The 25,373-nt window shown below is 37.1% G+C and overlaps 1 protein-coding gene across 6 annotated transcripts in view; it reads right to left on the bottom strand.

The window, feature by feature from the left end:
• Positions 1-25,373, bottom strand: part of NUMB (NUMB endocytic adaptor protein) — a 169,488-nt gene that overhangs the window by 26,236 nt on the left and 117,879 nt on the right. For 4 of the 6 annotated variants that reach the window (XM_027844814.1, XM_027844810.1, XM_027844812.1 and 1 more), the window contains exons 3-4: positions 14,559-14,633; positions 6,072-6,104 (exon numbers count right to left, since the gene is read on the bottom strand). In XM_027844814.1, the coding sequence (XP_027700615.1) occupies positions 6,072-6,104; positions 14,559-14,633 (108 nt within the window). The remainder of the gene's footprint in view (positions 1-6,071; positions 6,105-14,558; positions 14,634-25,373) is intronic. The other 2 variants (XM_027844813.1, XM_027844816.1) reach the window with 1 other exon arrangement.

Below are 25,373 nucleotides of genomic sequence, written 5' to 3'. Positions count from 1 at the left end.
AAAAAAAACCCACAAAAAACAAAAACAAACCCCCCCCCACACACACAAAAAGAAATATAGAGGAGAACCCTGTTAATTCCAAATGCTGCCTGCAGAAACTACTACATATATAGTCACTAGAAACAAGTAAACTTGAGTTACATATGCAACAAATAAGAAATGTATTGTGCAGTATTTCTCTAACTGAAGGATTAGAATTTAGTATCGTTCTTTTGATACGGGTCAAGCATTTTTTTTTTTTGGCTAGGCAATGGGGTTAAGTGACTTGCCCAGCGTTACACACCTAGTAAGTAATATGTGTCTGAGTCCAGATTTGAACTCAGGTCCTCCTGACTCCAGGGCCAGTGGTGCTCTATCCACTGCGCCACCTAGCTGCCCCAGGGCCAAGCATTTTCAATAAAGGAAGTATTTTAATTTTAAAGATGAACATGTCGTGAGTTACTATGCCATACTTTAAGCCTCACTGAACTATGGTCCTTTCACCATAGAAAATGATGCCTTTAAATGATCTAAACTATAACCTGGGAAAACTGATGTAAGAATGTATGTAGCCAGGCACCTAATGAAACATTTATACCATGGAATTGGAAGATGAAGGTCTTTTAAAAGAAAAACTACACACATACTTAAAAAAAACCTTCCACTTTATAATACTAAAATAACATAGCGTGCTATTTCTAAATGTTCTATTCTCTACTTGTGGCAAAAGCCACAAAACACTCCAAAGACAATGATTTGAACAAAACAATGTTTGGCATGGCATTAGCCACAGCTAACAAAATGGAATATAAAAAACTCAAGTCAATTATTTTGGTGACTTTTACACTAAGGCTCGGTGACTTCAAACAAAATGATCATGGCAACACACTGAACATTCCTCTACTTATTATAATTTAGACATGTTAAAGTACACAGCAAAGTTTTATTATATAAGTCACAGCAGTGGACACACTGATCTCAGACTTCAGATAAATTCTAAGATTCTCTAAGAATAGAAAACCTAAGTGAGAGGATAGGGAGTTTCCTTTGGTTTATAATATGGTTTTCAGATTGTTATAGAAACAAAAATTAAAATAAAGTAGCTGGAAGACTTAGCTCTTTACCGTTGACTTTGTCCTAAATTGTTAAGGAAGTTAGGAATAAATATTTTTCAATGCAGAAGTTACACAGGTAGGTGGGTTTAAAACACTGTGTGTTACAGAAATGCTTGTTTTATTCCATAAATTAAAAATAAAATAAAGTTTAAAAAACTGTGACCTGGAACAAAGAATTTCTTTTTCCTGTTCCTTCCCACAAGATAGAAATGATACTTAGAGAATGTTATGATTCAGCTATTCCAGTACTACAACATCTGTGATTGCACTGGTATGGAGAAAGTAAAAATGTAGAACACAACTGTTCTGTAACATAGCAGGTGGTCTTTGAGAGTTGCTGTGGCTGCAAAGTTTATCCTTTTGATGCCAACTTGGTGATGGGCCTCTCCAAAGTTGGTCAGATCACTCCTCAGACAACAAGCATTTCTCTTTCAAGGCATTTTTTAGTCTGTGCTGTACTGACATGGCCTTGGAGTGCCCAGTGTCACTCTGTGCCACAGTAATAAAAGGTAATAGCTAACATTTGTATAATGCCTCCTATGTGTCAGGCACTGTGCTAAGTGCTTCATAATTATTATCTCATTTGATCCTCACAATAACTCTGGGAGGTAGGTGCTATCATTATCTCCATTTTACAGATATGGAAACTGAGGCAAACTGGTTAGATGACTTGCCCAGGGTTACACAGCTAGGAAGGGTCTGAGACCAATAGGGAATCAGAGTAGGATTTTAGCTGAAGTGTTCAAATAAACAACAAAATTTATTGAAAATATATTTTAAGTTAAGTGCACCATGTGCCTGTTTTGCAATAATTTGTGTTTGTGCGAGTGTGACGGCACGTTTGTGCATATGTGCATGCGTCTAGCTTAGGTTGTCAGATTTACTGGCATATGATAATCTCCAGAAGGCCAAGATTAGGAATGGCACTGCTGATACTTATAGGTAGTATGGCTAAATGACATATTCAGCAAAATCTTACTAGGATGGCTCATAGAAGGCTTGGAATCAGTTAGTCACTAAACATTTATTAAGTGCCTATGGTGTGCCATGCACTGTGCTAAGTACTAGGCATACAAAGAAAGAGAAAAAATTCAAGCAAATAATTCTTTGAGCCTTTGATTTGGAATTCTCTCAACTCCTGAAATAGGCTTAGAAGTATAATCTTATCACAGATAGAGGAATACTTAGCATATCACAGCTCTATAATAAAACCTAAATTCATTTATGCCACGCTGCTGAAACTTATAATATCAATGTTATCCTTAGGAACAAGAGAAAGCAGGACTAGGTAGGGCCAGGAGGCTGCTCAGGAGAGAAGAGGCAGGGCTGGGACTCCTGGCAAAAGTAAGTCAGGATCAGGATGAACAGTTCAAAACTTGTAATTCATTCCTATTTACAAAATGGTGTTTGCTATGTCTTTGTAAGTATCTGTTTCCCTTCTCATTTTAATACCTTCAGATTATAATTTCTGAACTATTAGGAGGGGCAGTTCCTATAATTAATGCAATTTGGCCATTGTTAGCATATATTATAAAGCCCTGTTCATTGTCAGCTCTCATCAATACACAAGTGATCCAAGGATCTTTAGAATTTGGGTGTTCTTTCTCAGCAGTCGACTTCTTAGCTATGATGATTAATTAAGGGTTTAAAAAGCTCAGGATGAAAACCTTTCTTTTAAAATCATACTTTGTCATAAAATGAAGATCCACTTATTTACTAGAGCAGGGGAAAAAAGACTCCTTGAAAAATTCATGATTTTTTCCCAAAAAATTATGAGAATTTCATTTATTTATTTATTTATTTTGGCTAGGCAACAGGGTTAAGTGAATTGCCCAGGGTCACACAGCTAGTAAGTGTTACGTGCCTGAGGCGAGATTTCAACTCAGGTCCTCCTGAATCCAGGGAGTGCTCTACTCACTGTGCCACCTAGCTGCCCCAAGAATTTCTTTTGGAAAAGTTCTGCTAAAAACATCCTCAAGAGCAGTACTCTAACATTTTAGCCAAATTGTAAATAGCTCTACCTAGTAAATATCAGCATGATTAATTTAACTGCTGGGAGAGGCACTTTTATTAGAGATAAACATTTTTTAGAAAAATGACATTTAACTTTAACGTAAAAAAGTTTAGAAAGTGAGTTCCTGGAAATCTGTGTGGTTGAAATGTACTTTCTGATTCTTACTTTATAAAAAATGTTTGCAAATTAACTTTATAGAAGTGATACAGACATAGTTTCATCTGTGCCTGCCCCTTTTCTAGTCACAAAATGTGAGCAGGTAGTACAATGCAATAAAAACTTGCAATACAATACTTTAATATATTATATATTTAATTATGATTTTTTTTGTTGAATTGTTTCAGTTGTGTTCGACTCTTTGTGACCCCATTGGGGGTTCTGTGGGCAAAGATACTTGGGTGGTTTGCCATTTTCTTCTCCAGTTCATATTACAGATGAGAAACTGAGGCAAAGAGGGTTAAATGACTTGCCCAGGATCACACAGCTAGGAAGTATCTGAGGCCAGATTTGAACTCACAAAGATAAATCTTCCTGATTCCAAGTCCAGTGCTCTATCCACTGCATCACTTACTGCATCTTTGTAATTTATAAAGAGAATAACAATTGTTTACATTTGTTAAGTGATTTGCAGAACATAAAGAACATTCACATATTTGATTTCATTGATCCTGTAGGATCAAATATAAAATCATTTGTTTGATATTTAAAGCTCTTCCTAACCTAGCCTCTTCCTACCTTTCTAGTCTTCTCACACCTTACATATTCTTCAGTGTACTCTATGATCCAGCACACTGATCTCTTTGCAGTTCCTCAAACACAACATGCCATCTCCATGCCTTTCCCCCATGCCTGGAATGCTCTGACTTTTGCTTTTGGAATTTCTGTCTTCAAGATACAATTCAAGGTCCACCTTCTGCAGGAGGACTTGTCAGGTCCCCCCACTTCCTAATGCCTTCTTTTAGATTACCTTCCACTTCCTCTATTTACTATGTGCTTAATTATTTACATGTTACATGTTTTCTCCCCCATTAGAATGTGTGCTTTTCTTTGTATTCCCACTGCAGAGCATGGTGCTTGGCATATAGTAAGGGTTTCATTAATGTTTGTTGGCTGAATGATGGAAATACCAATGTAAACGTAATCCCTATTCTTAACTATGCCATCCAATTTTATTTGAAGCTAAGTGTAAGAAATTAGAAGTGGGAAATCGTGTACTGTGGCAATGTGGTACTGCTTTTAGGAAATGCATTTTGAAAAGAATATTGAAAAGCTGGAAAAGCTTTCTATAACCCTTTATTTACCATTGGGTTTATGTGTTTTATCTTCCAATAGAATGGAAGGTCCGTGAGGGCTAAGTCTGTCTGTTTAGAGTCGATCATCCTGGACCTGGACTTCACAGGGACCAAATACGATGTTTGCTCAATCAAAAAAAATGTCATATGTATCAGATCCCGTCCAAACATGGGTGTCATGAAACTCTGCTGTTACTGGTATAGTTGGTACAGTCACCTTTCAGTCTTGTCCAACGCTTCATGATCCTATTTGGAGTTTTCTTGGCAAAGATACTGGAGTGGTTTGCCATTTCCTTCTCAAGCTCATTTTATAGATGAGGAAACTGAGGCAAACTAAGTGACTTGCTCAGGGTCACACAGCTAGCAGGTGTGTGACTTTAAGGAAGACGAGTCTTTCTGACTCCAAGCCTGGCACTCTCTCCACTGTACCACCTAGCTGCCCCATTCATACTTCTCATGAACTAAGGAACAGTTAAGATGACTGATAGTCAAGCTACTTGCTAAAAATTTCCCCATGACATGCAAAGACTATTTGACCTTTCATTTCAAAATGCCAGCAAAAATTGAACTGTATCACCCGTCAAATTTCTTAAAATCAATTACAATTAAGCCACTGTAAGTGACCTCAACTAGGTCAAAAACATTTTAAAATAAAGTGATGATTAGATGTCTTCTTGATTGGGAAAAGAGATCTCAACTTAATGTTTTCTTCAAAACTGAAGCAGTTTATGAACATATTAAAATGATTCTAGAAATTTATATTCAGATCAAATGACACATTTTTTTCTGAAATGTTCTATGATCTACTCAGCTCTACTCTGGCAAAAGTAAAAGATGAAAGTCTTGTAAATAAAATAGTAGAAACTTACCACAAGCTATGGAATGGTATTCTTCTCTAAATGAATCTGTTGACTGATTACATACTCTCAGTCCTTACAAGGAAGAATGAGTATTACAAAGTTATGTCTTTGGAGTGGTCCTCATAAAAGACATAATATAAATGACAGGCTTCATGATGAGCCATGATTAAACACTTATTTTCCTTGGGTAACAATGTTAAAACATTGGTAGGCTTCCTGGAGACAATGCTTCTGAACTCCCAGAATTCTATACTTTATTTTAATTTTGGCTGAATGTGGTTTAAAGGAAGTAGTTTTGAATTTATGGTGACAAAATCTGGAAGAGAGTTCATTTTCACTTGAATTTGAACTTTCTTCTTTGCTTCTTTTCCAATACTGAACATTAAACAGAAGCTCTCGTTTTGTTACCTTATGAACGATACTGTGGGCAGGAACAGAGGATCATAAATTTAGACCTGGAAGGGATACTGGGGGTCATTCTAGCTCAAGCCCCTCAACAAGATCCTTTGACAACTAGTCTTGATGAATGATCATAACTTTAAAATCATTTCCTTGGCTCTACTAGGAATGTTTGATTATCTTGGACATCAACTGACATTCAGGTATTAAAAACATTACTTGAAACCTACTTTTTAGTCCACACACACTGTCCAAGTCAATCCTTGGATTGATTAATGAGTAGTAAAATACTGACACCAAAGTTACTCTAAGTTTTGTAAAACTGGCATATATGATATATATAGAGAGATGCAGTGCTAAACCAGGGGTGTAACTCCTTATACAACAAGCACAAACAGGGCATTAAACTTACTTTTCCAAAGAAGCCTTTGAAGAACTTCCTTTCCTGGAGGAACAGGAGGGACAAGTCGAGCGCTATTATTGTACGAGGCTACAAATGTCCCAGGGTTTCAAACCCACAAGCACATACAAAAGTTGGGGAAGGGATAAAGAGGGGAGGGGAGCGAGGAAGAGTTTTAGAGTTATCCATATAGGGAGTGACAGGGAAAGAGGAAAGGCCCATGAAAACAAAAAAAAAGCATCACACAGCCCCAGAATTGGTGAAAAGAAGGATGAGAAGAAAATATAACTTCAGATCTGCACCCATGCAGAGTGGTTAGTCTGGCATTTTCTTCTGCAATCCCATTTATTTCTCTTAATATAGTAATCCTCTAAATTTGGCAGCAGAGAAGCATGAGGACTCTTCAGTCTGATGAAATTTACATTTTAAATTTCTGAACAATTATAGGGTCCTTTTATATGAGAGACATTCTTCCCTTTACAATTGGCAAAGCACCGCTATGGAAGACATCAACTGACAAGGCCATCTCCAGGGAAGAAGATCCACAATTATCCCCCCTAAAACTTAAGGTTCTTTTTTTAATGAATGTGTATCAAGGCTAACTCCTTAATTCATATTATTGCTTTTCCCAAATTGTAAACTGATAGAGCTCTCTACACTAGATAAGAAAAAGTTTGCATGCCACATTAAAGAAATGGCAATAGCCCAGTTCCGAAGATCTTTATACTTGGTAGTGCATGGAATTCCATTCGCTTATCCCTTAAGATCTGCTTCTTTTAAATATAGACAGCATACACAAGTGTATTTGGGAAAAAGAGCTGATGGAGTTCGCCTCAACCACCTGCAGAGAGCATCAAGCCACTGCATTTGGTACAACTGGTGTCAGGAGGACAGATTAATCGGGGAATCAATCAAGTCAGTGGACCTTAATCTAGATTTAGGGAACAAGGGAATTCTCCCCTCCCTCTTAATAAAGCTATGTATATTTTCTGAAAAGATTTGGACAAGAGAGGTTGGTAACTACAATTCAAGTACAAATTTTAAAGAATTTTAATAATTTTTACAAAATTATAAAAACTGGCCACTGTTATAAAGGAAGAAATTGCAATTTACTAAATACTTATGAAACAAAATAGATACACTATTATTCATTAAACATGTAACCTCTGATAAAGAAAAAACATGTAATTAAACTTGAGTCAGTATTTAAGGCCAGTTAGGGTAACGCCACCAACCTCTCCAATCAAAGACCTGAAGAGGCTGGGAGTGGAGAGCTTCAGTTTTCAGTTCATATTTCCTGGATTTGGTCACACAGTACCTCAAGGTTTTTACGTTTATTTGTTTTTAGTATTGGATCTATTTATAAAACAGGGATTCTTAACATGGAGTCCAGGAACTTGTTTTAAGAAACATTTTGAAAACCATATTTCAATGTAACTGTTTCCTTTGTAATTCTATGCATTCTAATTTATGCATTTAAAAGCATCCCTCTGAAAAGGGGTCTCAGACAGCCAAAAAAGGTCTATGACATAAAAAAAAAAAGCTAGGAATTCTGTTCTAGAAATAGATATTTATCACACAAAAATATCTTGACTAAATCCTTGCAGGCAATTTTAAGGTATGTAAATCCATACAGTATAATCATAAATAATGGAAAATTTTCTTAGAAAAAACAAGAACACATTTCTAGAACACAAATAATATCCTAAAGTAGAGCAGAGTACTTTGAATTTGGAATGAATGTAAATTCCTTGAGGACAGGGGCTATTCACTTTTTTCCTTGTCTCTCCACAGCCTTGCACACAGCAGGAGCTTAATAAAGATTTGTTAACTGAAGTAATCAAAATGAAGTTCGTGTAGCACGAGTGAAAGGGCCCATCTCTGCTGCCAAATTCAGTGATTGTGGTTTTGTTAAACTTTAAGTAACCACCAGCCCTCAAAGTTGCAGCAAAAGCTAGGAAATTCATCAGTGGCTACCTCATTCTTGTGGAAGGGAAAGAGTGTAGGGAAATTGTCAGTTAATTAATTTGGTTTTCAGCAAAGCACTTGTTAAACGTGAAGAACATATTTTTTTCTTTCTTTAAAAAGATCCCAAATGTTAATGGAAGAGCTGACATGCAAAATGAATTTTTAAAATATTACAAGTTAATAGTTTAGTGAATACTTCTAATGCTCATTTAATAACAATTAAATTATGATTCTTTTACCTGCTAAAACAAGAACATATATTAAAACAAATATATCATTATAGCTAAGTTTTTAAAAAACCGAATATATTAGAAACTAGTAATACAATGAAGCTAATTTAAAACCAAAACAAAGAGGGAGGAACACATAAACAATGGAAAAAAGACTTCCCTTTTTAAATGTGTTTTACATCTGAGTCAAGAGATATATAAAACTCTGGTTTATCTTTTAAGAAATTGCTTAGAAAACTGCAACCTTTCAATCCAATTAAATGAATTCTGAGAAGTATCATGAGAACACTAGATGGACAACAGACATTTCTGTCATCAATCCATTGCCGATTAATTATCAAAGAAAAATCCTGATCGCCTGTATATGGCATAATAAGTCGAAATACAGAAAAGTACAAACGTGATACACAAGAAATAAAGGCTTTCCCAAGCTGGTGACAGACATGTTCAGGTGGTAACTTAAAGTCAGGTATAATAGACGGTATATTTAATTGTATTTTTTGATTCTCAAACTAGATCCCATTCCAGTTCTAGTTACTTCCCACTGGAGAATATCACCAGCTCTAAGTACAGAGACCTGATGATCTTAATTGGTTCCACAAAAACATGATGTTAGGCAAAACAGCAATATAAATTTGGGGGAAGGGGACCTTATTCCCTAGGAACAATATTATAAATGGGATGATAAGTACACTTATACTGAGGGAAGTTAATGTTGTTGGGGCTAATTTGGCAATACTGCTAAACATCTTATTTGCATCTTGGAAAATATTACAGTGGAGACTAGTTATCATGTATTAAAGATGCTGCAAATTAACAGCAGCTGTATAGTTTACGTCTGTGTACAGATATTTCCTAAATTATATTAGAATAACTTTAAAAGTAGAAGGGAATTACTTGAGACTAGGGGTGGGGAAAGAATGACAAAGTGAGATTTCTTGTTGCTTCTTAAATTTCTTCCAAAATTCAAACAGCATCACAATGCTAAGTTCCTTTTTAATTCAAGAATCACATAATTCCAAAGTCATTGGTCTTTGTGAAATTCATTTTTTCTATCAGATTTTTGGTGCATCACTGCTAAACAATTCTTTAAAATTTTAAACTCAAAAAAGTTTCAAAGACTTGTTATTGCCTTAGCATAAGCCTCATTCTGTAGGCTTATTCTCCAACATTGCCTGTATTTTTACAGCAAAGTCTAAATGGAAGCTTTATCATTTATGAAAAACACTAAAGACACAGCATTTGGCACAATACAAGCCCTTGATGAAGCAGATTATGTGTCTCTAAACTCTTTCTTTCTACAGCAGACTGGGTTTAGAGTTTTTCTAGAAAAACATAGCCTTGTTCATAAAATTCATGAGTAGTATGGAATAATGTACTCAGTTAAGATTATTTTATATCCAATCAGCAGCTAGATAAAAAATAAACAGCAAATATAAAAAAGGCCAGAGAGCCATTTCATATCATTTTTGTTGAATGAATGTTTTGGTAGAGGGAGGAAAGGCAACTATAAATTGCACACAACAAAGCTTTCAAAGAATAAAAGAATCATCAACTTACATATGGGCCAATATGAATGGGGTACCACAGAATTCTGAAGACTTTCAGAATTTTTGAAATTCTGTTGGCCTTTTAACATGATATTTTATGGAAAGGAAACTTGGAAGAAGGGGTGGGACATAGAGGATGTTTCAACTTAAATATAGGAAAATTATCATATTTACCCAATAAATCAATTCTATTTATGAAAGGGGGATTGATTGGAGGAATCCCTGATCAATTTGATGAGTCCCCTAATCAACTTCATGAAGTTACAGAGGTTGCATAAATGTAGACACTTGACCCTAAAACATTGGTGGGAGCCTTTGTTCATTCTAGTATAAGGGTATTTAAATTGGGGTTGAGGGATCATCCTCCCTCCCCTATACACCTTACATTTAAAAGAAAGAAAGAAAAGTCAGGAAAATGAGAAAGAAGGAAGAAAAGTAAAGTGGGAAAGAGAAATAAGGAAGATGAGTGGGGGCAAAGAAATAAAAGAGGAGGAGGGAGGGAAAGAAGGAGGGACAGAGATGGAAAGAGGGGGAAAAAAGGGAGAGAATTGAATTCCAGATGTGCCTCCTACAAAGGTATTCTCATATTTCCAGAGCGGCCAAAATAGCCAAGCTTTTCTAAAATTGAAAAGATTAAATATGTCTTGTGAAATTACTACCAACACAGACAGCAATCGCTTTGCAGATCTAGAAAAATGAAGGAGTGTATTTGAACTGATCATGCACTGAGGTTTGTAATATTCTCTGGTATAGGTAAAACTAATAATTTCTTTACCATATCTGGTGAATATAAATATTCATTAGAATGTCATGGTACAAATAAGTCTCATGGCCTCAAATAATTAAGCTTTCTGGTGTCAAGAACAAAACCCCAAGAGATCTAAGTATTACTATACGTACCCCAATCACCCTCCAAAACAATCAACAAACAAAAACGAGTTATTCAAAAGATCTTCAGTCTTTCAATAGTTTACAATAGAAAAAAATATATACAATTGAAAAAACAACACACTACTTCCAAGGAATATCAAAGAATCATCACTTCCACTAATATAAAATCTAAACTTTGTTCTTTTTTGGGGGAGGGGGGCTAGGCAATGGGGTTAAGTAACTTGCCTAGGGTCACACAGCTAGTAAGTGCTATGTGTCTAAGGCCTCATTTGAACTCAGGTCCTCCTGAATCCAGAGCCAGTGCTCTATCCACTGCACCACTTAGCTGCCCCTGTAAATTTTGTTCTTACCAAGCATTGCATACACATGGTAAAGCTCTGACTAGAAAAGCAATGTGCTTGCTTTGAGTTTCTCTGAGATGGTGCATTAAACTACTCAAGCACTATTGTCAAGTATTCTCTGACAAATTTCAAAATCATTCTTTGTGATCCTTGGAACTTTTAGGTCTCGATAATATAAAAAAATGTGACACCCTCTTGCTCCCCATTGGATAGTATGTAAGTTTTAGTATACTGACCTGGAGGTGTATATAAAGAAGGTTTTATTGCTTTTTCCCTTTTCCAATTTAAATAAAAACAGTAGACTGAAACTGCACACCTTAGCAAAGTCAACCTCTAGTTTTTATCAGTACTAGGAGTGAACATAAGCAACATCTGGATTTCAAAAAACCATATATGCCTTTTTCTCTGGCAATGAAATTTCAGTAACAGCCTTAACATTTAGCTAATTTTTAAACTATCCAATGTATTATCAATGCTTCAAATTTTTCCCGTAATTTTTCAGGAGAACTAATGATCAAAAACAGAAGGAGTTCTTATTCCTGCTCTTAACCAGTTGAAGCAGATTGAAAAATGAAATTCTTAGGTGATGCTTAATTGGTGAGTGCATTCACAGGACATCTATAGACCACAGATGCATGTGCTAAAACAGCAGAAATAAGCCCTATTATCATGAGTAGAAAACTGATGGAATGTGGAAAAAGTTGCCATTAGGTAACCTCTATAAACTCTTTAAAATTGTAGACACTTTAAAAAAAAATTTCATACTGGTTAATTGTATTTTTTCCCCACTGTTCTTCATTTTCACTTGTCTCGCCTTGTTGTGTATTTATCAGTTTCTGCTAAACAGGTTGATTGTTGTTGTTGTTAAGTATCTGGGGTGGGACTTTTGCAGGCCATCTCCCTTTCCAGTCGTCTGCACTCACCTGTCCCAGAACAGCTCATTCTGGGTCCTGTGACTTTAGAAGAGAGAGAGGTTTTTTGTTTTGTTTTCTCCTTAGCAGTCAGACTTGATATTTTCAACTTTGGAAGAACTAAAAGACGAATAGAACGCGGGTAGGTTTTTTGTTTTTTGTTTTTTTTGGGGGTAAGTTCACCTCTTGTGACAGTTCTTTTGTACAGCTCCCAGAGTAGCCTGAAAGAGGCCATGAGCAAATCTCAAGTCTGCTTTCTCACCTAATGAAGTACCAAGACCTTGAGAGTTATAGAGAAAGTAACCGTGAGTCTAGGCTTGTTTCTTTCTTTCTTTCTTTTTTTTTTTTTTGGTTTTTGGGAGAATGGGGGGTTAAGTGACTTGCCCAGGGCCATACAGCTACTAAGTGTTGTGTGTCTGAGGCCAGATTTTAACTCAGGTCCTCCTGAATCTAGGGCCAGTGCTCTATCCACTTCGCCACCTAGCTGCCCCAGAGTCTAGGCTTTCTCCATGATAATGAGGGAAACACTAGATGTTACTAATTAGGTGTACAGGTGTATAAATGTGTGGAATAGCAAAGCACTTTGTAAGCAGACTTTGACAATGATCCCTTCAAAATGACCCTATGATATATTGCACATACTGGTTAATTTTAAAGTAGTCTGCTATGCAAATAGACATAGAAGAGCATCTATCAACCAAAAGTATACAAGGATTAAGTATCCACTGTTGGGAGGGTGGAAAGAAGTAAAAAAAGCAAATGTATAGATGGCAATACAGTTTTTTAGCTACCACAATGTATTATTTTAAGGGCGTTCCTTTCCTCCTAATTGTACCATTGATTATAACAATCTGAGTTCTTTTACATACCATGTCTTCCCTAACCTCTCTGAGTTGATTGCTTCCTCCATATTCTATCCCAATGATACTCGCAGATTTAGACAAAATATTATCCAGAATGCATTTTAGAAGAAAAGTTTGAATTACTAAGCACTATTAGAAAAAGCAGTCATTAGAAGCCATCCCAATGGCAGCCTTTCATTGACAAACCCAAAGCAATAGGTCTTTAATGCTCTTCGGGATAAGGATAAATTTGGCATGCAGAAGTAAGCTTGTGCAGTAACAGTTAAAGAGCATGTTGGAGAAAGGGAGTAATTCATTCAACCCAGAGGGAAACAGGTATCAGATGATTCAACAATCTTCTTATCTATCCAATAATAGAAAATTCAAAGTTTTATCTAAACTCCATAGAATTCAGAACCTATGTTGCTTACTATTTTTTTTAAACAAAACAGAACCCCCCCCCAAAAAAAACTTTTCTCAAATAAACTCATACACGTCCAACATGAAATTCAGGCAAAATGAATAGTCCATTCTAGAAAAGGGTCTTCCATTTTGTATATAAAAAGGTAGTGGAGTTTAGAGTGTTGAGTTGAGTTATATTGGGGAAGACCTAGGAAAAGTATATCTTTGTGTACACACACATACATGTGTATATACACACATGTATATGTCTGTGTATACACACACACACACTCTCTCTGGAAGTAGAGATGTGGATAAAAATGGGGTGGATTTTCACCTTGTTCTGAAATATATGTTCTCTAATTGGAGTATCTATAGGGTCAGACGATTTAAAGCTGGAAGGGACTTTAAAATAGGATCACGAATCCAGAAGTAGAAGGACTTTGGAGGACATCTAGTCCAATTCTCTCCTTTTACACACAAGGAAATAGGCTAGAGAAGGGAAGGGGCTTGCTGAAGGACATACAAGCAGAAGGCAACACAGCTGGGGATTTAAACCCTGATGGAGGACTTTTTCTGGCAGGTGAGGCAGCCTCTCAACTAGTCTGTGACTTCCTTGGTACACAGGACTCCCCATGAGGAGTGTTTCATCACACCAAAACTGATCAGCAAGTATTTTGCAGCTTACTGTTTTAGAGCTTCCAGGGACACCGGGAGGTTAAATGTCTTGCCTAGGGCCACACAGCCAAAAGTCACACAGTCAGAAGTGGGACTCAAATCCCTAACCTTCCTGATTTCAAGGCTGGCTCCATCTCTATCCTCTGCTCATTCTCTGCTAAGCCATCATGTCTCTCCTCAAATACTAATGTACCTCATTTACCATGCCTACAAAACAGCAGGCACTCAAGAAATGTTTCCTGAATTACTTTGTTTTTTGGTTTGTTTTTTTTTTTTTTGAAGGAAATTGGGGTTAAGTGACTTGCCCAGGGTCACACAGTGTCAGAGGTCGCATTTGAACTCAGGTCCTACTGACTCCAGGGCCAGTGCTCTAACTGCTGCACCACTGAGCTGCCCCACTTGACTTACTCTAAAAAATTCAAAAATTTTGGTTCCAAGAATGCAGCATGGACTGAAAAAAAAAATAATTTTTTTTTCCACTGGAATGTTTGTCAAATCAAGAGGCTGCAGTGTGGATCAGTGACCACCATAGGTGGTCTGTATTAGCAAACCCACATTTTTCCTTAAAGGAAACAAGGGCTCATTATTAAGTAGGACACTGGATTGCTTTAGTTATTTGGGTAACAGTTTTTAGACAAACAAACAACAGCATACGGACCGACATGCTGACAAACAAATATACATACAGCTTTCAGTCTCTTCACAGCATCTTCACAAATGTGCATTCCTCTTGATTCGTCAACTTCCACATGGCCTAGGTACTGGAAAGAGAAGGAAAATGTTAGTAAGTATTAGGCCAGGGAAAAGAACTCTTACGGAAACAAGTACTTTGGTTAATTGTCTCCAGTCACTTAAGACTCGAAATCTCTTCAGTGATTTTCACCTCTTCCTCTCTTCCAGCACTCACCCTCTTACCACATGCTGATGACTCTTCCCTTCTCCCTGAAGCTGAGGCTAAGCTGGCTCAATCTCTCGTCACAGAACGCCAGGGCTATCGCAATGCTCCTCCTTAACTTCAGGCTCCTCCTCCCTCTTCAATCTATCTTACATGCTGGCACTGGATTAATCTTTTCAAAGCACCATTTGGATCACATCCCTCAATTCGCTCCAAAACCTTCAATGGCTCTCTACCACTTATGGATTAAACTGAATGCAACTCATCAAACATTTATTAAACCCCTAACATGTATAAGGCATTGCGCTGGGCACTGTATGTGGACAAAATCAAAACAGTCATTGCCTTCAAGAAGCTTACATTTTGTCCCAGAAAAGTAAACACAAGGCAACTTGTAATTGCTGGGTAAGGGAAAAGTTTCTATATAGACTCCTGAGTTAACCTTACAGGAAATTAGTTCAACAAAAGGTGAAGGTGAGGATGGCATGCATTGCTGGGCACAGGGTGCAGCAACCAACAAGAGATAGTATGTGGGAGATGGGAGATGAAATATCATGTCTGGGGAACTACTATGTCCTCTCTCCTCTCTTATATTCACCTATCCTTCAACAGTCAATTGAAATGCCGCTTTTTTCATGAAGTCTTTCCAGATCATAATGGCCAGAAGTGATTCCTCCTTCCTCTTCACACCTAAAGCAGTTAGTCTGTACATCTCAAATGGCAAATGCAATGATGTTTTTGAAGCTAAAGAGACCCAAAGAGGATCACCTGAGCTAGCACCTTCATTTTAAAAATGAGGAAAACTGAGGTCCACATAAGTGAAGAGATCTGTCTGAGGTTATGGCAAAACTGTCACTAGAATCCAAATCTCCAGACTCCCAGTCCAGTATTCTTTTCAGTGTCATCATTTATAAGAAATAAAAGATCTAGGGTCATTAGATGGCACCTATGAGAGAAGGTCCCTGTGAACAATGAATTTTAAAAACCATGTTCTAAATTTCTCACTGAATATTTACTGTTTTGGCTGATGGCTGGTTGAAACTCCTTCCACATGACTCGGAAGAGAAAAATCATTAAATGTGTAAGATTTATCAAAATTTTCTCTTTTTTATAGTACATTTGATTACATATTTAGGACTATTACTTCAGTTGGCAATGTTATTTTGGAAATATCTCAAAGTTTTATCGGAACATTTTCCCTTTAAATATGTGATTTTAAAAACATCTACAAATTTTCAGTGTGATTCTATAACTTATTAGGCTATTTTTAAAAGTAACATTTTAAATGTTTATTGCTATCTCTTATCTTTACATCACCTTCATTCCAAAATACATTCCTCTTCCCCACCCAAAGAATCATCCCTCACAAATGATGCAAAGCAAAGTAACCAGGAAAATAATTTGTACAATTACAACAACAATGTAAATGGAATGAACAAACACATACACACATATTGGACATTTCAAAGTAGAGGGCTCATAAGCATCTCAATTTCAACACGTTCAAAACACAACTGGTCATCTTTTCCCAAAACTCACCCTTCTTCTAAACTTCCCTATTACTATAGAACAGTGATGTCAAGAAATGGGGGCAAATAATCTACCCATAAGGATCCCTGAGGGCTACAAATTGACTTAGTTTCAAAATGTAATCTTATCTATGTTTTACTATATTTTTATTTATTTTGTTATTACATTTTAATCTGGTTTGGCCCCATTCAGGAACTGTGGTGTGGACCCCATGCAGGCCACAAGCTGGTTGTTAGACATTTCCATAATAGAAGGTACAATTATTCGTCTACTCATCCAGATTCACAAGCTTAGTGTAATCCTCAATTTTTCACTCTCACTGCCTCCACACGTCCAAGACACAATCTGAAATATTATCATTTCTACTTCTCTCATATATGCCCTTTTTTCTGCACGCAACGCCACCACCAATCTAGGCCTTCATCACCTCTTGCCTGAATTATGTGCAACAGCCTAACTGGTTTCCAAGCTTCTTTCCACACTCATCCATTCCCCATACAATTAGAAAAGTGAATTTTCTAAAGCAGGGGTCTGGACAAGTTATCCCTACACCCTTCTTCAATAAACTCCAGTAGTTCCATATTACTTCTCGGATCAAATATAAACTCAACTGTTTGTCATTTAAAGTTCTTCACAATCTGGCTCCTTCCTTTGTGACCAGTCTTCTTACATGTTACTCCCTTCCTTATACTCCACAGTTCAGCCATACTGACATACTATTCCAATCTCTATGCCTTTTCACTGGCTGTTCTGAAATGTTCTCCCTTCTCACCTCTGGCTCTAAGAATCCCTGGCCCTCAAGAACTCTACTCAAATACCACCTTCTGCAAGAAACATTTTCATCCTCACCTCTAGCTCCACCCTTGGCTGCTAGTGCTTTCCCCTCTAAATTTACCTTGTATTTACATCTACTTTGTATCTATCTTGTATCTACCTATATATGTACATGTGGTCTACCTCGCCATTGGGTCCTTGAAGGTAGAGAATGTTTCACTTTTTCTTTTGTATTCACAATGTTTAGCATAGCACATGGTACACAGTGCTTTGTAAAACCTTGATGATGGTGATGATGATGATGATGATATGACTGAGGGCCTAAATTTCAACCTAGGTGACTGCGAAGACAATGGTCTCTTCAACAGCAATAGAGAAGTTGTGAGTAAGGACCAGTTTAGGTGGGACAAGTTTTTGAGGAGCTGGCAGGACTTCTGCAGAAGGAAAAGTCCAACAGACAATGGGAGATGCAACACAGAAGATCAGGAAAGAAACAGACTAGACAAACTGATTTGGGAGTCATTTCCATTGATGTGACATCTGAAGTCATGGGAATTTATGAGATTATCTAAAGAGACAGTAAAGAAAAAGTCACAAAGGGATAAGGACTTTTAGTGAGCCAGGAAGAAGAAGATGAACCACAAAAGTAGACCAAGAAGAAAAGGTCAAACAAGTAGGAAAAGAACTCTAAGTAGTGTCACGGCACTCAAGGGAAGAAAGAATTTTCAGAGGGGAGGTGTGGTCAATAATGTTAACTGTTGCAGAAAGACTGCAAAGGATGAAGAACGACTTTGGAGCGAAAGTTTCACTTGAATAATGGAAGCTGAGTACAAGGGGCTGAGACTGACTACTAAATAATATTACAGGATTATAGAACACTGGAAAGGTCCTTGCAGATATCTAGTTCAACTCCCTCATTTTACATTTGTATAGACAGCCCAGGGGCAACATTAGGTGGCACAGTGGAGACAGTGTTAGGCCTAGGGTCCGGGAAGACCTGAGTTCAAATCCAGTCTTAGATATTAGTAGTTGTGTGACCCTGGGCAAATCATTTAAACCTGCTTGCCTCAGTTTCCTCATCTGTAAAATGAGCTGGAGAAGGAGACCCCAAATAGGGTCATGAAGAATTGGACATGACTGAAATGACTGAACAACAATATAGTCTTAGAGAAGTTAATACAAAGGCATACATCTAACATGATAGAGCTGGAGCTAATAATATCCAGGCTCCAAACTTCTACATGGAAGTTCCAATTCTATGCCATGTAAGTCCTGGTCGTAAGAACTGAAAGAGCTGGGGATGCTTAGCTTGGAGAAAGAAAAGAAGACGTGGGGGTCTTGCAAAGAGGCACCCTTAGGTTGGATGTCAAGAACATCTTCCTCTGATGGCTATGCACAAGTAGAACGGCTGCGTTGGAAGGAGCCATGTTTCCCTTCTCTTCCTTCAAACAAATGCTAGAAGACCATGCTGTATTGGGGTCACTTTTCAGGGATGGGTAAGACTGGATAGCTGCTGAGGTCCTTTCATGTTCTGAAATTCTGTAATAGGTCCCATCCCACTCCTTCCATCGCATCCTATTCTAGTTGTAAAATATCCACAAAAAAAGCAAAATAAAAAGGTTAGAAGGGAGTAGGGGGACAGGTAAATAATACAAATTATAAATAATAAAAGTTCTTGTGAGATATAGGGAGAAACTAATCTTTGTTTAAATGCTACATGCATAGGGTAAATCTGGAAGTCACAAGTCTAAATTTCTAGACCACTTGAACCAATCCTGTGTCCATTATTGCATTTCCAAGAAAACAGATTTTGTGTTACATGTAATGGTGCTTTAACTGCTCAAGGAATGCTGACTCTGTGCATGTCTTTTTCATAATAGAACAGGCCAAGTGTTTTCTCCTCTACAGACCCAATTAGATTAAGCCTATTTATTTAGTCCTTGTGCTTGGCAACTTGCCCCTTGCTAGAAAAAGAAGAGAAGCTATTCAGGTTAAACAAGGCTGCCACATGTTCCACTGCTGATTGGACTGATCTATTTTCTAAAGCTTTTCCTTATTTCTTCTGAAGATGTCACATGCTTGGACTTTAAGTAGGAGTTTAAAAAATTTTAAGTCTCCACACCAAGTTCACTGCTTCCTACCATCCATGTGCAAATCTCATCAGCTGTTTCCTATAGAGCCTCCACTCATTTAATGAATAGGACATTAAGGGTACATGAAATACACTCATAGTTCCCTTCCTCAACTCCAGAAAAGGCTAATTCACTGACTGAGCTAGATGTCAATCGGCCATGTAGTTACTAATTAAAACAATTACACAGCTGTGCCCTTCTGTTAGCAAGAAGGTACAGGCATTTAAGCACCCCCCCCAACAGAGTGAGGTACAATCTGTATCGACATATTCTACCTATCAATTAACATTTTTTTCTTAAAAAAAGGGTTTTTTTTTATAGTCCTTAAAAGCCTAAGAGTGGTATAGGAATAAACCTATGTAATTAAATACTTATTAGGAGTGCCACAGGCTCAAACAACAAGACATTGTTCTTCATAACTGGTAAATGAAACTAAGCCAGTAATTCCTGTCCAAGTTGAATATAACACAAAAGGGAGATACAGTTAAAAAAAAAAAGAAGGAAAAGAGGGATTCATATGTTAAAAAATATGTCTATAAGAATTTTATTCTTTTCAGAAGAAATTTCATGAATACAAAGTGTTCCAACATATGCCTCTGCTCTCATCACATCCCTGCTGGAGATGGAAAGCACAAATGGTTATTGATTTTCTGATGGAAAACCGAGATTAAAGTAGTTAAATTCAATTTAACACATTTATTACATACAAGATACTGGACTGGAAACCGATGATTAAAAAAAATAAAATCAAATCAAAACAGTCCCTGATCCCAAGGAGCATGTCCTACCCTACCCTGATAACTACAAGTGTAAACAGATACCTGGATAAGGATAAATGGAGGCAGCGGGCTCTCAAATGGCCTTCTAGGAAATGCAGTCTAAAGAACAGTCTCCAATAGGCCCCAAGCTTTGTGGGTCCTTCAACAGGAGCTAATTTGAGGAGGGACAGCACATTAACATTGTTACTGGGAGGATCACGGCACAAGTGGCACACGAAGTAAGATAAGCACTCTGAGAAACAGCAGTGCCTGAGGAATGCATTCCCCACATGAGGGATAGCAGTGTTTGGGGAAGAGCTGATAGTTCAGTTTGGTCTACAAAACAACACTGTAAAGGTAAGATGGAGCCAGACAGCAGCCTGAAAAAGCTTATTTTTTTATTCTAAAAGCAATGGTGAGCCAATGAAGACTACCCCCCAGATAAGTTATGGGGTCAAAGAAAGAAATCTACTCCATTTGAGTCCCCTGTTTTATTCACTAGGCTGGTTCTTTTTACTCAGATGTTGGCTTTGTATGGTGACTAGGACAGTTTTAAATATGATTTATCAATTTATCTTTTGTCAGTTACTTAGCACCTTCTGAAGAATGAATAATTTACTCTTTAAAAGGAAAACAAAAAGTGAGCGATTTAATCTATCCTATGCCTGTGTAATAAAGATAAGGATATTCGACCCTCTCTAATGAATCCACCAACAGAAAAGTGCTTCAATGTTTTATCAAGACAATAATGCTTAGGACAGGAAAAGGCTCTCTTCATAAAACTGGATAATTAGAAAAAAACAGTTCAGTGCTAGATGGTATTTAGGGTTGTGGTTAGGGAGAGAGAATCAATTTACCGAGGAAGGCTAACTGACTGTAAGCTTTTCTGTGAGGGTTTATTTAAAAAAAAAAAAAAAAAGTTTTCAGCAGTGAAAGTTTTCCAGTGATTGGTTACTTGTCTAGGGTTTAAAACTCTGACTTCCACACCAAGATAAAAGAAGCTATGTAAAAATGAGTCACTCTGGAGTTCTTTTTATGTTGGAGGAGGCAGAAGACAGAATAATAAAAAGAAAGTTGGGAAAGTCATTATTGAAAAGCAAATGAAATTGAAGTACATAAAAAAAATCAGAAAGAATAAAGCAGGTGGAAAATTCAAAGAATAAGTGGGGGAAAAAACTTCAGTCTTTTAGAACTTTCTGGGAAATTCTATTAGGTTTTTTTTGTTTTGGTTTGGGTTTTTTGCAAGGCAATCAGGGTTAAGTGACTTGCCCAGGGTCACATGACTAATAAGTGTCTGAGGTCACATTTGAACTCAGGTCCTCCTGACTACAGGGTGGGTACTCTTATATCCACTGCACCACCTAGCTGCTCCAAATTCTATCAGTTCTTACAGAACATCACAGAATTCTAGAATGTGAACTGACCTGTAAAATCACCTAGGCTCAATTTCCTTCACAATGCAGAAATAAAGTTACTCTCCTACTAAAAAATCTTCATTGGTTACTCACTATCAACTAAACCAAGTTCTTCAGCTGGCATTCAAGGCCCTTCAAAATATCCTATCTACTTATCCTTTCCTGCCTATTACTCTTCCACAGGTACTCTGCATACCTGTTAAACTGGATTTCTCACTGGTGCTTAAATATATTCTGCATTATCCTGTCTCTGCATCTGTGCTCGGGCCATTCCCTCTGTAATGCCCTCTCCCTCTACCTGTCAAAATGTTATGTGGTATGCTGAAAAAAACACCGTATGTGGAATCAGAAAGTCTGGCCTTGAGCTTTGGCTCTACCACTTACTAGCCGTGTGCATTTTAAGTCATTATTTTACCAGTCAACACCCCAGTATCTGCATCTACATAATGAAGATATTACTTGTTTCCCCCATTAGAACATAAGACCCTCAGGAGTCAGGATTGTTTCATTCATCATATTTCTATCCCCAGCATGTGGTACAGTCCCTGGCATACAGTAGTCACTTAACAAATATTTCTTGATTGTACTACTTACTACACAAAGTTTTCTGAGGAAAGTACTTTGTAAGTCGTAAAGTGCCACTTAAATGTGACTGAATATTTCATCTTCCAAGGCCTTCTTTAAGCGCTTATCTTGCATGAAAATTTGCCTGATCCTCCAACCAAGAGTACATGAACAGTCCCCCTTTTCTACACTACAGGACTTTATACCTCTCATATGACACTCATCCCCCTACCTTATACTATATTTGTATTCCTGTCTTATTCCTCCTCCTCACCTATATATCCACTAGACTCCAATGTACTTGTGCCATTGTGCTTAACTCATCTTTGCACCCTCCTTTTTCTCACAGCAGATATCCAATAAAAATATGCTGAAATTAACTAAATTGTCTACCACATCTTTGGCAAATAATCATACAGCCTCTACTAGAACCTTTAGAAGAATAAGGACAGCCCATTCTCTTTTTGGATGACTCCATTGGTGTTAATCGCTTTTTGTCTGATACAGTTATCATCATATGACAGGTGACATTTTATTGTACTTATAAAATAAATCTTTTAAGATTTGTATGATCTCATAACCCTCTGGGAATCAGTACCAGAAGTTTCATCCACATTTTACAGATACAGAAACCGAGGCTGGGAGAGGGTAAGAATCCCTAGCTTTCTTCAAGATTCAGCTCAGGTCCATTCCCTCTAGCACCTTTTCTAATCACCTTATTATTAGTCATCTCCTCCTCAAATTATTTTATATGTATCTCCTTAGCATAAATTCAACCTCCTTCTAGGCAGAGACTATTTTATTTTTGTATCCTCTAAGCACAGTACAGTGGCCAGCACACAGTAGGTACTTAAAAACATTTGCTACAATAAAGTGAATTAAAACAAATCAAGTGATTTGCCAATGGTCACATGTCTAAGTATCAGAAATGAGATTTTTCTTTTTTAAATTTTAGTTTTATTGGGGCAGCTAAGTGGCGCAGTGGATAGAGCACTGGCCCTGAAGTCAGGAGGACCTGAGTCCAAATCCGGCCTCAGACCAAACACTTGACACGTACTAGCTGTGTGACCTTGAGCAAGTCACTTAACCCCGACTGCCTCACCAAAAAAAAAAAAAATTTTTTTTTTTAGTTTTATCTTAAACTTAAACACCAATAAAATTAGCATTTCTATATAAAAAGTAGAAGAGAAGAGGAGGACTATATAGGAAACGGTGAATCTATTATTTTCGGCTTACTTTTTGTTCTAAGTATATAATAGATTCAACATGTAACTTTTGAGGTTGTCCCGCTTACAGTTCCTTCTGGCTTTTCTGTTTTCTTTTGTTCATTTTTTAAAAAATGCTCTCTTGAGGTTTTTCCTTCCTTTTCTTTTTCAACACCATTACTACTAGCTCTACTCTCCCCACCACTGGGGGTTAAAAAGAAGAAAAAAAAACCCTGTAAACAAATATGTATAGTTAAACAAAGAAAATTCCCACATTGCCCATGTCTGGAAATACATGTCTCATTATGCAGAGGTGGAATTTTTCAAACAGAATGCTTTCTACCTCATCTTCAATTTACGTGGTTGATTTTTTTTTAACCCAAGTGTAAAAATTTTACATTTATCCCTAATAAATTTAATCTTTTTTCACTAAATTCAGCCCAACATTCTATCCCATCAAGATCTTTTTGGATCCTGACTCTGCCATTCAACCTGTTAGCTATTACCCTTTTCTGTACATACTTTTCTGCACATATTCTAGTTTCTCAATGTCCCTTTTAAAATGTAGTACCCAGCCTCCCTCCTCCACTGCCACCTCTGCCTCCTCCTCCTCCTCCCTCTGCTGCTGCTCCCCCCATTCCCTAGGTGTACAAATCTGGTACACCTCTTTTGTGAAGCAGAAACTGAGAAGAGCCTGGGACTTTAGCAGAGTTGACATGATAGCTAAGGTGGAGCCAGGGCTGAAAACAATGACCACATTAAGTTGAAGGTGGCAGGGCAAGATGGTTTTGTGGTACCACTTAAGATCAAGAGGCACACCCCACTTAGCAAATTAATGAAAGCCTATTGTGAACCACAGGTTCATGAAGGAGGCAGATCAGCTTCCAATTTGATGGATGGCCCATCAGTGAAACAGATCTACCTGCACAGATGGAAATGAAGGATGAAGATACAACTGATGCATTCCAGCTGCAGATAGGAGGTGTTACTAAAAAGGGAGCCTGCAACTCTACTCCAGAACTCTGCTCCCAAGGAAAACCATACATTCACAATTAGAAAACTGGGGTTTGATTCATTCACATCCTCACTACCGAAGTATATATTTCTTTCTTCTTTGATTCCCTTTTCCTATTATTTCTTTATTGCACGTAAAGTAACTGGTATATGTGCATAGGCATAATGTATAATTTAAAAATGACTAAACGGCTTGATGGTATGTTTTGATCAACATCAAATGAAGATGGGGAGATGAAAAAACAAACATTTTTGAAAATAGGCCTTTTTTCAATTGATTTTCTCAATTAGTTCATTCAACTTTTAACTCTATATTACAGTAAGTTATTTTGCTCTCACTATTTAACAAAAAAAACACAAAAAAATCCCTGCATACCTTGTTTGATTGGATAATTTAAATGTTTATCTTTTATCATTGTAAAATCAAGGACAATTTTATAACTTTTTTTGAATACAGCTGTTACATGTGGGACAATCTTTATCTTTTGATAGAGATAAATTACTATTGAAAAACTGATTCTAAATAGTTTTTCTTTCAAGTCCAGCATCTTGTTGTCTAAACTTCTTGCTTAAAATAAAAATAAACTGTAGTATCCCAAACTGAACACAATATTCTAAATATCTGAATAATGCAGAGCACAGGGGAACTTTTGCTTCTTTTAATTTGGATTTTACACTTTGAATGCGTTATAAAATTGTCCTAGTAATCTTAGTGTTTTAAAATAACTACTGTATGTAGGACTACTGTGTGCAAGTAACTGTGTTAGGCATTGAGGATACCAAGAAAAGATGAAACCATCTTGTTTAACTCCATCCTTCTAACTTCGGATAGTTTCTTTTACGTGTTCACAAGCTATCTGTTTAGTAATATAATTCATGCTTGAATTTTGCCAGAGGTAAGTATAAAGATTATTGACAGTGGTACCGGAATCCCATCCTTAACTTCCTTCAGTATCTTCCAATGCAATTGATCTGGACTTGGATAGGAATTCGTTTAAAGCAGGGAGGTGCTCTCTTTAAAAGTCTCTCCATTTAACAGGTCTTACAGGTTTTCTAACATTTCCATTTTGAAGGCCACATGATGATAGCTCAAGAGGTGAAAGGAAACTTAGTGACTATCTAGTTCAACCCTTCCACTGCATAGATGATCAAGCTGAAGCCCAGAGAAGTTACCTGCTCCCAAGTTCATCCAGGTAAACAAATGGCAGGGTTAG

The sequence above is a fragment of the Vombatus ursinus genome, unplaced genomic scaffold, assembly GCF_900497805.2.
Source record: "Vombatus ursinus unplaced genomic scaffold, bare-nosed wombat genome assembly UNPS02014945.1, whole genome shotgun sequence".
NCBI lineage: Eukaryota > Metazoa > Chordata > Mammalia > Diprotodontia > Vombatidae > Vombatus > Vombatus ursinus.
Note: the sequence above shows the minus strand (reverse complement) of the source record. Positions and strands in the feature narration are given on the sequence as shown.